At 48.2% G+C, this 16,869-nt stretch overlaps 1 protein-coding gene and 1 pseudogene across 1 annotated transcript in view; both read right to left on the bottom strand.

Moving 5' to 3' along the window:
* Positions 1 to 4,023, bottom strand: part of LOC135510213 (coronin-2A-like) — a 43,015-nt pseudogene extending 38,992 nt beyond the window's left edge.
* Positions 4,024 to 7,539: 3,516 nt separating this feature from the next.
* LOC135510212 (tyrosine-protein kinase Tec-like) overlaps positions 7,540 to 16,869 on the bottom strand; it is a 46,372-nt gene continuing 37,042 nt past the window's right edge. The window contains 5 exon segments of the mRNA XM_064931007.1: positions 7,540 to 8,749; positions 9,924 to 10,132; positions 11,491 to 11,561; positions 16,406 to 16,473; positions 16,587 to 16,692. Coding sequence (XP_064787079.1) covers positions 8,666 to 8,749; positions 9,924 to 10,132; positions 11,491 to 11,561; positions 16,406 to 16,473; positions 16,587 to 16,692 — 538 coding nt within the window. The 3' untranslated portion in view covers positions 7,540 to 8,665.

The raw sequence follows: 16,869 nt of genomic DNA, 5'->3' as shown, positions 1-16,869 counted from the left end.
AAGCAACATACCAACAACTAGTATTACCTCTAAGCTGGAATGGAAATTAAACTAGCCGGCCAGCTGGCTAGTACTTTTCAGACTGGGCTAGTAGAAAATATGCCAGACTAGCTCTGTGGCTAATTATGTCTTTTCAAGTATCGCATCGCACAGAGTTTGGACCTAATGTTTCCTGGGCTAGTACTAATCACAGTCTATTAGCCCGGCTGGCCAGTGCCATCAATCATCATCAATTAGCCCGGCTGGCCAGTGCCATCAATCATCATCAATTAGCCCGGCTGGCCAGTGCCATCAATCATCATCAAATAGCCCGGCTGGCCAGTGCCATCAATCATCATCAAATAGCCCGGCTGGCCAGTGCCATCAATCATCATCAATTAGCCCGGCTGGCCAGTGCCATCAATCATCATCAAATAGCCCGGCTGGCCAGTGCCATCAATCATCATCAAATGGCCAGTGCCATCAATCATCATCAAATAGCCCGGCTGGCCAGTGCCATCAATCATCATCAATTAGCCCGGCTGGCCAGCGCCATCAATCATCATCAATTAGCCCGGCTGGCCAGTGCCTAAGACTGTGTTAGTCCACTGAGCTAAATAAAGCCTAGAGGGATCTGTTGGCAAATTAAGAGTGTTGGGGTCACCAGTAGTGATTTGGGTTTTGACCCCTCACTCACTAGCTCAAATGCACAGCAGGTTACTCACAAAACCACAAAACATTGTTATATACACAGTGTCTTTACAAAAGGGTTCACACCCTTTTACCATTTCCACATGTTGTTGTTGTTGTTGTTGTGGTTGTTGTTGTTGTTGTTGTTGTTGTTGTTGTTACAGCCTGAATTTAAAATGGATTACATTATTATTTTTCCATCACTGGCAACACGCAACACCACGATGTCAAAGTCTAATTATGTTATTTATTTATTTTTTATATTTACAAAAAATTGAAAAGCTGTAATGTGTTGTGTCAATAAGTATTCAACTCCTTTGTTATGGCAAGCCTACATTTGTATTTATTTAACTAAATAAATTCATTAGTAAAAATGTGCTTAATTAAAAAAAAAAAAGTCACATTATAAGTTGCATGGACTCACTCTGTGTTCAATAATGATGTTGGACATGATTTTTGAATGACCTCATCTCTACCACACACAGATAATTGTAAGGTGCCTCAGTCAAGCAATGCATTTCAAACACAGATTCAACCTCAAAGACCAGGGAGGTTTTCCACAGCCTCACAGAGAAGGGCACCTATTGGTAGATGGGTAAAATATAAAATAAAAAGCAGACATTGAATATCCCTTTGAACATGGTGATGCTATTAATTATACTTTGGATGATGTATCAATACACCCAGTCACTACAAAGATACAGGCGTCCTTCCTAACTCAGTTGCCGAAGAGGAAGGAAACCACTCAGGGATTTCACCATGAGGCCAATAATGACTTTAAAACAGTTACAGTGTTTAATGGGGCAGCAGGGTAGCCTAGTGGTTAGAGCGTTGGACTAGTAACCGAAAGGTTCAAACCCCCGAGCTGACAAGGTACAAATATGTCGTTCTGCCACTGAACAGGCAATTAACCCACTGTTCCTAGGCCGTCATTGAAAATAAGAATTTGTTCTTAACTGACTTGCCTAGTAAAATAAAGGTAAAATAAAATAAAAATAAAAATGGCTGTGACAGGAGAAAACTGAGGATGGATAAAAAGAATTGTAGTTATTCCACAATACGAACCTAATTGACAGAGTGAATACAAATATTACAAAACATGCATCCTGTTTGCAACAAGGCACTCAAGTAAAACTGCCAAAAAAATGTGACACTTTTTTGTCCTGGATACAATGTTTGGGGAAATTCCAATACAACACATTACAGAGTACCACTCTTCATATTTTCAAGTCTAGTGTTGGCTGCATCATGTTTTGAGTATACTTGTCATCGTTAAGGACTGGGGAGTGTTTCAAGATAAAATAATTAATGGAATGGAGCTAAGCCACAGGCAAAAACCCTAGAGGAAAACCTGGTTCAGTCTGCTTTCCACCAGACACTGGGAGATGAATTCACCTTTCAGCAGGACAATAACCTAAAACGCAAAGCCAAATATACACTGGAGTTGCTTACCAAGAAGACAGTGAATATTTCTGAGCGGCAGATTTGACTTAAATCTGCCTGAAAACCTAATCGCAAGACCTGAAAATGGCTGTCTAGCAATGATCAAAAACCAATTCGACAGAGCTTGAATCATTTAGAAAAGAGTAATGGGAAAACATTGTACAATCCAGGTGTAGAAAACTCAGAGACTTACCCAGAACGACTCACAGCTCTTAGAGACTTACCCAGAAAGACTCACAGCTCTTAGAGACTTACCCAGAACCACTCACAGCTCTTAGAGACTTACCCAGAGCGACTCACAGCTCTTAGAGACTTACCCAGAGCAACTCACAGCTCTTAGAGACTTACCCAGAGCGGCTCACAGCTCTTAGAGACTTACCCAGAACCACTCACAGCTCTTAGAGACTTACCCAGAACCACTCACAGCTCTTAGACTTACCCAGAGCGACTCACAGCTCTTAGACTTACCCAGAGCGACTCACAGCTCTTAGAGACTTACCCAGAGCGACTCACAGCTCTTAGAGACTTACCCAGAGCGACTCACAGCTCTTAGAGACTTACCCAGAGCGACTCACAGCTCTTAGAGACTTACCCAGAACCACTCACAGCTCTTAGAGACTTACCCAGAACCCCTAACAGCTCTTAGAGACTTACCCAGAGCGACTCACAGCTCTTAGAGACTTACCCAGAACCCCTAACAGCTCTTAGAGACTTACCCAGAACCCCTAACAGCTCTTAGAGACTTAGCCAGAGCGACTCACAGCTCTTAGAGACTTACCCAGAACCACTCACAGCTCTTAGAGACTTACCCAGAACCCCTAACAGCTCTTAGAGACTTACCCAGAGCGACTCACAGCTCTTAGAGACTTACCCAGAGCGACTCACAGCTCTTAAGAGACTTACCCAGAACCACTCACAGCTCTTAGAGACTTACCCAGAACCCCTAACAGCTCTTAGAGACTTCACAGCTCTTAGAGAACCCCTAACAGCTCTTAGAGACTTACCCAGAACCCCTAACAGCTCTTAGAGACTTACCCAGATAAGACACATCTGTAATCTCTGCCAAAGGTGATTCCTACATGTATTGACTCAGGGAGGGGTGAATACTTATGTAAATGACATTTCTGTATTTCATGTTCAATAAATTTGCAAAAATGTCTAAAAAACATGTTTTCACTTTGTCATTATGGAGTATTGTTGTGTGTTGATGGGTGAGACATTTCTTTTATTGAATCCATTTTAAATTCAGGCTGTAACACAACAAAATGTGGAATAATTCAAGGGGTATGAATACTTTCTGTAGGCACAGTATATACAGTACCGTAGCACCCAATATAGCCTAGAATTGTAACACTATAATAATATAAGCCAATTTATCCAAAGCGACATACATTTCTTACGTATGGGTGATACCAGGAATCAAACCCACTCTCTTGGAGTTGCAATGCTTTACCATGAGGAGGAACGACGCGTCAACATAGCCTGACTACGGAGGAACGACGCGTCAACATAGCCTGACGACGGAGGAACGACGCGTCAACATAGCCTGACGACGGAGGAACGACGCGTCAACATGGAGGAACGACGCGTCAACATAGCCTGACAAGTATCAATAAGGGGTCATCTGTTCGCTTTTCTGTTCAAACATGAGACCGTAGCATACGCTTTGAAAAACATCAACAAGTGTTCAAAGTGAATTTAAGAAGCCATCGCCATAATCATGTCTGCTGCTTGGCCTTACCTTTGAGACGGTCCTACACCCAGAGCCTCCGATACAATAATCACCTTACAGCATCTCATAGACTAACGGACGCGCTCTCTCTCTCTCTCTGTGTGTGTGTGTTTTCTGGCTGAGCACTGGGCGTGGAGTGTCTTAAGTCATTGGCTCGGCAGGGCGGAGGTTTTGTATCGCGGCGGTCATGCATAAATAACACCGCAGGCTACACATCACTTCACAGAACGATGTTTGATACATATGATTTCATTCATAACAATAGTCAGTCACACTACTATTAGAAACGGCATAACAAACTCACTCATTCTACCTAAAGCTAACTAGTGCCTTCACAAATCATTCATACCCCTTGACTTACACCACATTTTGTTGTTTCAGCCTAATTTAAATTGGATTACATTTATTTCCCACCCATCGACACACAATACCCCATAATGACGAAGTGAAAACATGTTTTTTTTAGGCATTTTTGTACATTTATTGAACATGAAATACGGAAATGTCTAATTTATATAAGTATTCACACCCCCTGGGTCAATACATGTTAGAATCACCTTTAGCAGCGAATACAGCTGTGGGTCTTTCTGGGTTGCACAATATTTGCACATTACTTTTCAGAAAATTCTTCCAAGCTCTGTTGTTGGTCATTGTTAGACAACCATTTAAGTCTTGCCATAGATTTTTTCTTTTTTCACACCAATTTCGTGATATCCAGTATTGTCCCATCGCTGCAACTCCCCTACCGACTCGGGAGACGGCTAAGATCGAGAGCCATGTGACCTCTGAAACACGACCCTGCCAAGCCTCACTGCTTCTTGACACACTGCTCGCTTAACCTGGAAGACAGCAGCACCAACGTATCGGGGAAACACTGTCAGCTTGCAGGTGTCGGGGCCCACCACCAGGAGTCGCCAGAGCACGATGGGACAAGGAAATCCCAGCAGGCCAAACGCTCCCCTAACCCGGACGACCCTGGGCTAATTGTGCACTGCCTCATGGGTCTCCCAGTCACGACCGGCTGTGACACAGCCGAGGATCGAACTCGGGTCTGTAGTGACGCCTCAAGCACTGCAACTCCGTGCCTTAGGCCGCTGCTCCACTTGGGAAACCCAATCCAATTTAAGTCAATATTGTAACTAGGCCACTCAGGAACATTCAATGTGGTCTTGGTAAGCAACTCCAGTGGAAATTTGGCCTTTTGTTTTAGGTTATTGTCCTGCTGAAAGGTGAATTTGTCTTCCAGTGTCTTGTGGAAACCAGACTGAACCAGGTTTTCCTCTAGGATTTTGCCTGTGCTTAGCTCTATTCCCTTTCTTTTTATCCTAAAAAACATATTGCCGATGACAAGCATACCCATGACAGGATGCAGCCACCATCATGCTTGAAAATTATGAAGAGTGGTACCCAGTGATGTGTTGGATTTGCCCCAAACATAATGCTTTTATTGAGGACATAAAAGTTCATTCTTTGCCATATTTTTTTGCAGTTTTACTTTACTGCCTTGTTGCAAACAGGATGCATGTTTTGGAATATTTTTTATTCTGTACAGGCTTCCTTCTTTTCATTCTGTCAATTAGGTTCGTATTGTGGAGTAACTACAATGTTGTTGATCCATCCTCAGTGTTCTCCAATCACAGCCATTAAACTCTGTGACTTTCATTGGCCTCATGTTCAAATCCCTGAGCGGTTTCCTTCCTTTTCACCAACTGAGTTAGGAAGGACGCCTGTATCTTTGTAGTGACTGGGTGTATTGATACGCCATCCAAAGTGTAATGAATAACTTCACCATGCTCAAAGGAATGTTCAATGTCTGCTATCTACCAATAGGTGCCCTTCTTCGTGAGGCTGTGGAAAACCTCAAGGGGTGTGAATACTTTCTGAAGGCTCTGTATCTGGTAACGTGGTGTCCCATATACATAGGTCTGTCTGGAGTCTGGAACGCCTGTCTGGAGTCTGGAACCCCCTGTCTGGAGTCTGGAACCCCCTGTCTGGAGTCTGGAACCCCCTGTCTGGAGTCTGGAACCCCCTGTCTGGAGTCTGGAACCCCCTGTCTGGAGTCTGGAACCCCCTGTCTGGAGTCTGGAACCCCCTGTCTGGAGTCTGGAACACCCTGTCTGGAGTCTGGAACCCCCTGTCTGGAGTCTGGAACCCCCTGTCTGGAGTCTGGAACCCCCTGTCTGGAGTCTGGAACGCCTGTCTGGAGTCTGGAACGCCTGCCTGGAGTCTGGAACGCCTGCCTGGAGTCTGGAACGCCTGCCTGGAGTCTGGAACGCCTGTCTGGAGTCTGGAACGCCTGTCTGGAGTCTGGAACCCCTGTCTAAAACTAGGTACCTATCTGGAGTCTGGAACACCTATCTGGAGTCTGGAACGCCTGTCTGGAGTCTGGAACGCCTGTCTGGAGTCTGGAACACCTATCTGGAGTCTGGAACGCCTGTCTGGAGTCTGGAACCCCTGTCTAAAACTAGGTACCTATCTGGAGTCTGGAACACCTATCTGGAGTCTGGAACGCCTGTCTGGAGTCTGGAACGCCTGTCTGGAGTCTGGAACGCCTGTCTGGAGTCTGGAACACCTGTCTGGAGTCTGGAACACCTGTCTGGAGTCTGGAACACCTGTCTGGAGTCTGGAACGCCTGTCTGGAGTCTGGAACGCCTGTCTGGAGTCTGGAACCCCTGTCTAAAACTAGGTACCTATCTGGAGTCTGGAACCCGTCTAAAACTAGGTACCTATCTGGAGTCTGGAACGCCTGTCTGGAGTCTGGAACACCTGTCTGGAGTCTGGAACGCCTGTCTGGAGTCTGGAACCCCCTGTCTGGAGTCTGGAACCCCCTGTCTGGAGTCTGGAACCCCCTGTCTGGAGTCTGGAACGCCTGTCTGGAGTCTGGAACGCCTGTCTGGAGTCTGGAACGCCTGTCTGGAGTCTGGAACGCCTGTCTGGAGTCTGGAACCCCCTGTTTGGAGTCTGGAACGCCTGTCTGGAGTCTGGAACGCCTGTCTGGAGTCTGGAACCCCCTGTCTGTTGTCTGGAAAACCCTGTCTAAAACTAGGTACCTATCTGGAGTCTGGAACACCTATCTGGAGTCTGGAACCCCCTGTCTGGAGTCTGGAACGCCTGTCTGGAGTCTGGAACGCCTGTCTGGAACGCCTGTCTGGAACGCCTGTCTGGAGTCTGGAACGCCTGTCTGGAGTCTGGAACGCCTGTCTGGAGTCTGGAACGCCTGTCTGGAGTCTGGAACCGCCTGTCTGGAGTCTGGAACGCCTGTCTGGAGTCTGGAACGCCTGTCTGGAGTCTGGAACGCCTGTCTGGAGTCTGGAACGCCTGTCTGGAGTCTGGAACGCCTGTCTGGAGTCTGGAACGCCTGTCTGGAGTCTGGAACACCTATCTGGAGTCTGGAACCCCTATCTGGAGTCTGGAACCCCTGTCTAAAACTAGGTACCTATCTGGAGTCTGGAACACCTATCTGGAGTCTGGAACACCTATCTGGAGTCTGGAACACCTATCTGAAGTCTGGAACGCCTGTCTGGAGTCTGGAACCCCTGTCTAAAACTAGGTACCTATCTGGAGTCTGGAACACCTATCTGGAGTCTGGAACACCTATCTGGAGTCTGGAACACCTATCTGGAGTCTGGAACACCAACCCCGTGTCTATTGCCATTGTTTCCCGATTGACATGATGGACAGAGAACACAATCCTATATTGTCATTCATTTTATTGTAATTACATTCAAACTTCTGCAGTACTATTAAAAACCTTCTAAATATAAAAACGTCCCCGTCTGTCCACAGTACAAGGCAGCTGGATTTGAGGACATGTGAAATATGAGAAGATGGATGGATCTGAATGACCTCTTCCTATCACAGACTGACCAGGTGAAAAGCTATGATGTCACTTGTTAAATCAACTTCAAATCAGTATAGATGGAGCGGAGGAGATAAAGATTTTTTAAAAAGCCTTGAGATAATTGAGACATGGATTGTGTGTGTGCCATTCAAAGGTTAAATCGGTAAGGCAAAATGTTTAAGTGCCTTTGAACGGGGTACGGTAGTAGGTGCCAGGCGCACCAGTTTGTGTCAAGAACTGCAACGCTGCTGGGTTTTTCATGCTCTACAGTTTCCCGTGTGTATCCAGAATGGTCCACCACCCAAAGGACATCCAGCCAACTTGACACAACCGTGGGAAGCGTTGGAGTCAACGTGGGCCAGCATCCCTGTGGAACACTTTCGACACCTTGTAGAGTCCCCGACGAATTGAGGCTGTTCTGAGGAGAAAAGGGGGAGGTGCAACTCCATATTAGGAAGGTGTTCTTAATGTTTAGAACACTCAGAATTCAGTGAATTGAGGCTGTTCTGGGGAGAAAAGGGGGAGGTGCAACTCCATATTAGGAATGTGTTCTTAATGTTTAGAACACTCAGAATTCAGCGAATTGAGGCTGTTCTGAGGAGAAAAGGGGGAGGTGCAACTCCATATTAGGAATGTGTTCTTAATGTGTAGAACACTCAGAATTCAGAGAATTGAGGGCAAAAGGGGGGAGGGGGGGATAAAACATATCCCTTTTGAGAAGACTGTCCAGTTTCCTGTCAGGATAGAAGTGGTGAAACAGTATATGGTATTTGGACGCAAACTTCCTGTCTAACAAACTCCACCATAATCGTCCATCACGAGAGATCCATCAGTACAGAGAGCGGTGTGGAATGTTTGCAGTCCTCCAACACTGGATCTGAGGAAATCCGACTGGTGGTTGCGATTTGATTGGTGGGATCAGGCGGAGGCGAAGATCTGATTGGTGGGTTCAGGCAGAGGAGAGGATTTGATTGGTGGGTTCAGGCAGAGCAGGACCCATCCACTTCTAGAGCGTCGGAGATCAAGATGGAGATCTGAGAAAACGATGGTCTCTCTTCTGCTCTCTAGAGGGGAGAGAGGAGAGACGGAGAGCGAGAGCGAGGGGGAGAGAGAGGGGGAGAGAGTTACAACAGTTACAATTCAGTCAATTGAAATAAATAAATTAGGTCCTAATCTATGGATTTCACATGACTGGGAATACAGATATTCAACTGTTCATCACAGACACCTAAATAAAGGTAGGGTTGTGGATCAGAAACCAGTCAGTATCTGGTGTGATCAGAACACCAGTCAGTATCTGGTGTGGATCAGACAACCAGTCAGTATCTGGTGTGACCACCATTTGCCTCATACACCGCGACACATCTCTGTCACATAGAGTTGATCAGGCTGTTGATTGTGGCCTGTGGAATGTTGTCCCAGTCCTCTTCAATGGCTGTGTGAAGTTGCTGGATATTGGCGGGAACTGGAACACGCTGTTGTACACGTCGATCCAGAGCATCCCAAACATGCTCAACGGGTGACGTGTCTGGTGAGGATGCGGGCCAGATCGTTGCGACATTGTGCTGTGCATTATCATGCTGAAACATGAGGTTGATGGCGGTGACTGAATGGCACAACAATGGGCCTCAGGATCTCATCGCGGTTTCTCTGTGCATTCAAATTGGCATTGATAAAATGCAATTGCTTTCGTTGTCCGTAGATTGGGCAATTTGCTGATTGGGCAAGCACAATCAGCAAACCGCCCAATCAGCAAACCACTCACCCACACGACGCCATACACGTGATCTGCGGTTGTGAGGCCAGATGGACGTCTCTAAAACAACGTTGGAGGCGGCTTATGGTAGAGAAATTAACAAAAATTGTCTTGACAAAAGCTCGGGTGGTTACTATGCTAATTGCAGGCTCCCTAAAAACTGTCCCCCAGCACAAGGTGCACCTGTGTAATGATCATGCTGTTTAATCATCGTCTTGATATGCCACACCTGTTAGGTGGATGGATCATCTTGACAAAGGACAAATGTTCACTAACAGGGATGTAAACAAATCTGTGCACAAAATATGAGAGAAATAAGCTTTTTATCCAAATTAAATATTTATGGGATTTTTTTTACATTTCAGCTCATGATAAAATGGGACCAACACTTTACATGTTGCATTTATATTTGTTTTTAGTGTATCTTCTGCCTCAAACATTCACAATACAGAAAGTAGGAAAGCAGGAAGCGTATGATGTACCTCGTGCCAGCAGCGCAGCATGATGTCATAGATGTTGGGCGTGGCCTTCTTGGGTCTGTAGAGGCGATGTCCTTCTAACACCATCATCACGACCTCATGGTTAGGGTTGTGTTCAAATGGCATCTTCCCCTCTGTAAACACCTCCCACATCAACACACCTGACACACACACACACATCAACAGGCCGTCCTCACAAACACAGTAACCACCTGACACACACACACACACACACACACACACACACACACAGTAACCACCTGACACACACACACAGTAACCACCTGACACACACACACACAGTAACCACCCACACACACACACACACACACACAGTAACCACCTGACACACACACACACACAGTAACCACCTGACACACACACACACACACACAGTAAACACCACACACACACACAGTAACCACCTGACACACACACACAGGAACCACCTGACACACACACAGTAACCACCTGACACACACACACACACAGTAACCACCTGACACACACACACAGTAACCACCTGACACACACACACAGTAACCACCTGACACACACACAGTAACCACCTGACACACACACACACACACACACACACAGTCAACCACCTGACACACACACACACACACACACACACAGTAACCACCACCACACACACACACACACACACACAGTAACCACCTGACACACACACACACACACACACACACAGTAACCACCTGACACACACACACACACACACACACACACACAGTAACCACCTGACACACACACACACACACACACACACACAGTAACACCTGACACACACACACACACAGTAACCACCTGACACACACACACACACACACACAGTAACCACCACACACACACACACACACAGTAACCACCTGACACACACACACACACACACACAGTAACCACACACACACACACACACACACACACACACAGTAACCACACACACACACACACAGTAACCACCTGACACACACACACACACAGTAACCACCTGACACACACACACACACACAGTAACACACACACACACACACACACACAGTAACCACCTGACACACACACACACAGTAACCACCTGACACACACACACACAGTAACCACCTGACACACACACACACACACACACACAGTAACCACCTGACACACACACACACAGTAACCACCTGACACACACACACACACAGAAACCACCTGACACACACACACACACAGTAACACACACACACACAGTAACAAACTGACACACACACACACAGTAACCACCTGACACACACACTCACAGTAACCACCTGACACACACACACACACACACACACACACAGTAACCACCTGACACACACACACACACACACAGTAACCACCTGACACAGTAACCACACACACACACACAGTAACCACCTGACACACACACACACACAGTAACCACCACACACACACACAGTAACCACCTGACACACACACACACACACACACACACAGTAACCACCTGACACACACACCAGACAGTAACCACCTGACACTGTACACACACACAGTAACCACCTGACACAGACTTCAGGAGGAGACCACTTGACTGGGAACTTAGCTCCCGATGAACTAGTGTATTGGTCATCTAGTACAGTGTACCACCTGTACACACACACACACAGAGGGAGAGAGTGACCCATATGACACAGGCCACTAGTGTATTGGTCATCAGTAACCACCTAACACACACTCAACAGTGACCACCTGACGAGGCCACAGTAACCACCCGACACCCTCAACATGACCCGTAACCACCTGAGGCCACATGACCCGTGGTCAGGCCACACTAACCCTGCCCCTCACCAGTAACCACCTGACACCACACAACATGACCACGTGATGAGGCCACTCCCCCGCCCCTCAACATGACCCGTGACCAGGCCACCCCCCGCCCCTCAACATGACCCGTGACGAGGCCACTAACCCCCCGCCCCTCAACATGACCCGTGATGAGGCCACTCCCCCCCGCCCTCAACACACCCCCCTCCCCCCCCCTCAACATGACCCGTGATGAGGCCACAGTAACCCCCCCACCCCTCAACATGACCCGTGACGAGGCCACTCCCCCGCCCCTCAACATGACCCGTGATGAGGCCACAGTAACCCCCCGCCCCTCAACATGACCCGTGATGAGGCCACTAACCACCCCCCGCCCCTCAACATGACTCGTGATGAGGCCACCCCCCCGCCCCTCAACATGACTGCGCTGAATGAGGCCACCCCCGACCCCTCAACATGACCCGTGACTAGTGTAGGCCACTCCCCCGCCCCGACCCCAACTGACTGGGAACATGACCCGATGAGTGATTGGCCACTCCCCCCCCCCCGACCCCCCCCCTCAACATGACCCGTGAGTGAGGCCTAGTACTACCCCCCGCCCCTCAACATGACCCTGATGACTAGTGTAGGCCATCCCCCCCCGCCCCTCAACATGACCCGTGATGAGGCCACTCCCCCCCCGCCCCTCAACATGACCCGTGATGAGGCCACTCCCCCCCGCCCCCTCAACATGACCCGTGATGAGGCCACTCCCCCCGCCCCTCAACATGACCCGTGATGCCCTCCCCCGCCCCTCAACATGACCCGTGATGAGGCCACTCCCCCCCGCCCCTCAACATGACCCGTGATGAGGCCACTCAACCCCCGCCCCTCAACATGACCCGTGATGAGGCCACTCCCCCCGCCCCTCAACATGACCCGTGATGAGGCCACTCCCCCCCGCCCCTCAACATGACCCGTGATGAGGCCACTCCCCCCCCGCCCCTCAACATGACCCGTGATGAGGCCACTCCCCCCGCCCCTCAACATGACCCGTGATGAGGCCACTCCCCCCGCCCCCCAACATGACCAAGCCGCCCAGTGTGTATAACTGTAAATAGCAGGGAGGCTATTCTTTCAGTTGGATGAGGCCCTGGTCTTACCAAGTGGCGTCTTAGTGTCAGTTTGTGGTGGTACATAGACGGCTCAAAAGACGAGAGAGTCAATTTGGCCTGAGGGTGTCAGAGGGTCTGCTATACAAATTGATAGAAAGTGGTGTTGGGGGGGGGCATATATCATTATAAAATCCATGTACAGAAACAAGTGTGCAGTTAAAAATTGGCAAAAGAATAGACATTTCTTTCCACAGGGTCCTGGTCAGGGTGGTGAGCTAGAGATGCAGCTTAAGCCCCACCCCTTCAACACATGATAGATATAGATATAGATATATATATCAACGAATTGGCGAGGGTTCTAGAACAGTCTGCAGCACCCGGCATCACCCTACTAGAACCTGAAGTCAAATGTCTACTGTTTGTTGATGATCTGGTGCTTCTTTCAACCAACCAAGGAGGGCCTATAGCAACACCTAGATCTTCTGCACAGATTCTATCAGACATGGGCCCTGACAGTTAATCTCAGTAAGACCAAATGTTGTCGGGAGCAACTGCTTGCCACTCCCCCCACGCGCGTCACCACTCCACTATGTCTCCCTGTCATGGCTTTGTGCCATCAGAGCAGATACCAACACATCTTGACCACCAAAGTCCATTTGATGTCACAAAGCTGTCCAGTACTTTAAAAATATCCTCTCCTGTTATCCTGGTTTCCAGAAGAGGATGTCTTCGTTAACATGACGCCCCCATAACCGTAACGGACATATACCAGGAGCTGTGCCAGGCCTGTCACGTCTGGCTGGCTTGTATGAAAAGCTGTAATGGTTTCAAAACATCTCCTGCCATGTCACTGATGCGTCGTGAAACAGTGTTTGATGAAGACATTGTCTGTATAGTTTTTGGGGCCTTTCATTATAGCATTGTCCCAACCATATCCACGGCAGCAGGAAGAATGAAGTCCTCCACAATAGTATGGGACTTGTCTGTCCTACAGGGTCCTCCACAATAGTATGGGGCTTGCCTGTCCTAGTCCTCTACCAGTATGGGACTTGTATACAATAGATCCACAATATGGGAGGCTTGCCTGTCTGCCAGCCAGTCCTCTACAATAGTCAAATCCTGTTGATGATCTGGTGCTTCTTTCACCTAGCCAGTCCTCCACAATAGTATGGGGCTTGTCTGTCCTAGCCAGTCCTCCACAATAGTATGGGACTTGTCTGTTAGCCAGTCCTCCACAATAGTATGGGACTGTCTGTCCTAGCCAGTCCTCCACAACAGCCAGTCTTCTGCACAGATAGGGGCTTGCCTGTAGCCAGTCCTCTAAGACCAAATAGTATGGGAGCTTGTCTGTCCTAGCCAGTCCTCCACAATAGTGTCTCCCTGTCATGGGGCTTGCCTGTCCTAGCCAGTCCTCACATCTTGTCTGACCAGCCAGTCCTCCACAATAGTATGGGGCTTGCCTGTCCTAGCCAGTCCATCTACAATGTATGTCCAAAGTCCTCCACTGTCCTGTCCTAAAAATATCCTCCACTGTTATCCTGGTTTCAGAAGAGGATGTGGGGCTTGTCTGTCCTAGCCAGTCCTCCACAATAGTATGGGGACTTGTCTGTCCAGGCCCAGTCCTCTACAATAGTATGGGACTTCCTGCCAGCCAGTCCTCTCACAATAGTATGGGGCTTGTCTGTCCTAGCCAGTCCTCCACAATAGTATGAGCCAGTCCTCCACAATAGTATGGGGCTTGTCTGTCCTAGCCAGTCCTCCACAATAGTATGGGACTTGCCTGTCCTAGCCAGTCCTCCACAATAGTATGGGACTTGTCTGTCCTAGCCAGTCCTCCACAATAGCCAGTCCTCCACAATAGTATGGGGCTTGTCTGTCCTAGCCAGTCCTCCACAATAGTATGGGACTTGCCTGTCCTAGCCAGTCCTCCTCCACAATAGTATGGGGCTTGCCTGTCCTAGCCAGTCCTCCACAATAGTATGGGGCTTGTCTGTCCTAGCCAGTCCTCCACAATCCTAGCCAGTCCACAATAGTATGGGACTTGCCTGTCCTAGCCAGTCCTCTACAATAGTATGGGGCTTGCCTGTCCCAGCCAGTCCTCTACAATAGTATGGGGCTTGTCTGTCCTAGCCAGTCCTCCACAATAGTATGGGGCTTGCCTGTCCTAGCCAGTCCTCCACAATAGTATGGGCTTGCCTGGGGTCCTCCACAATAGTATGGGACTTGTCTGTCCTAGCCAGTCCTCCACAATAGTATGGGACTTGTCTGTCCTAGCCAGTCCTCTACAATAGTATGGGACTTGTCTGTCCTAGCCAGTCCTCTACAATAGTATGGGACTTGTCTGTCCTAGCCAGTCCTCCACAATAGTATGGGGCTTGCCTGTCCTAGCCAGTCCTACAATAGTATGGGGCTTGCCTGTCCTAGCCAGTCCTCCACAATAGTATGGGGCTTGCCTGTCCTAGTCCTCTACAATAGTATGGGGCTTGCCTGTCCCAGGGTAATGTCTATGTTTACTGTTCATTTTTATTGTTTATTTCACTTTTGTTTATTATCTATTTCACTTGTTTTGGCAATGTAAACGGTGTTGGGGAAGAAAATGGATACAGGTACATACTGTGATATTATCTTAGTTTGCTGTACCTGCACCACTAGTTTGATGCACCTGCACCACTAGTTTGCTGTACATGCACCACTAGTTTGCTGTACCTGCACCACAGTTTGCTGCACCTACCACTAGTTTGCTGCACCTGCACCACTAGTTTGCTGCACCTGCACCACTAGTTTGCTGCACCTGCACCATAGTTTGCTGTACCTGCACCACTAGTTTGCTGCACCTGCACCACTAGTTTGCTGTACCTGCACCACTAGTTTGCACCTGCAAACACTGAAAATTTGCTGTACCTGCACCACTGTGATACCTGCACCACTAGTTTGCTGCACCTGCACCACTAGTTTGCTGCACCTGCACCACTAGTTTGCTGCACCTGCACCACTAGTTTGCTGCACCTGCACCACTAGTTTGCTGCACCTGCACCACTAGTTTGCTGCACCTGCACCACTAGTTTGCTGCACCTGCACCACTAGTTTGCTGCACCTGCACCACTAGTTTGCTGCACCTGCACCACTAGTTTGCTGCACCTGCACCACTAGTTTGCTGCACCTGCACCACTAGTTTGCTGCACCTGCACCACTAGTTTGCTGCACCTGCACCACTAGTTTGCTGCACCTGCACCACTAGTTTGCTGCACCTGCACCACTAGTTTGCTGTACCTGCACCACTAGTTTGCTGCACCTGCACCAAAATGACATGATTTTCCCTTTATAGCTTGTCCTCCAAACCTGTTTTTCTCACTTCTCTTGTTGCAGCAGTATCACAGTATCGAATCACAAGACATATCGTATCGGTACTTATGTATCATGATAATATAGAATTGTGAAGTCAAATCCCAGCCCTAGTAAACGTGTTCAATGCCAATGAAGCCCTCTGAATTAGAGAGAGACAGAGAGAGACAGAGATATATATATATAGAATGGTGTGAGAGTTGAGTGTGATATTCCATTATGTACCTGGCCATTCCAAAATCTGATACCTTCACCACCAGAGCATCGTTCACCAGACAGTTCCTCGCTGCCTAGAGAGAGAGACAGAGATTGGCTGTTATTCTAAACAGATCCGTGCCTATTGGCCGAACGGCTCACTAACTAGGTGCCTGTATACTATGATCCTAGTGGCTGATAGACTCACCAGGTCTCTGTGTATGAAGCCGTGTGCCTCCAGGTGTTCCATGCCCTCTGAGACGTCCTGACAGATACTCAGTAAGGACCCCAGGCTGAAGGTGTCCCGACGCTGCCTGAAGGACATAAACCAACAACAAGACGGCTGAAACATATGTATGAACATGGTTAGATGGTATCTCTCCAGGAACAGGGTTAGATGGTATCTCTCCAGGAACAGGGTTAGATGGTATCTCTCCAGGAACAGGGTTAGATGGTATCTCTCCAGGAACAGGGTTAGATGGTATCTCTCC

The sequence above is a fragment of the Oncorhynchus masou genome, chromosome 23, assembly GCF_036934945.1.
Source record: "Oncorhynchus masou masou isolate Uvic2021 chromosome 23, UVic_Omas_1.1, whole genome shotgun sequence".
NCBI classification, from domain to species: Eukaryota; Metazoa; Chordata; class Actinopteri; order Salmoniformes; family Salmonidae; genus Oncorhynchus; species Oncorhynchus masou.
The sequence above is the reverse complement of the archived record's forward strand: the minus strand, read 5'-3'. Positions and strand labels throughout refer to the sequence as shown.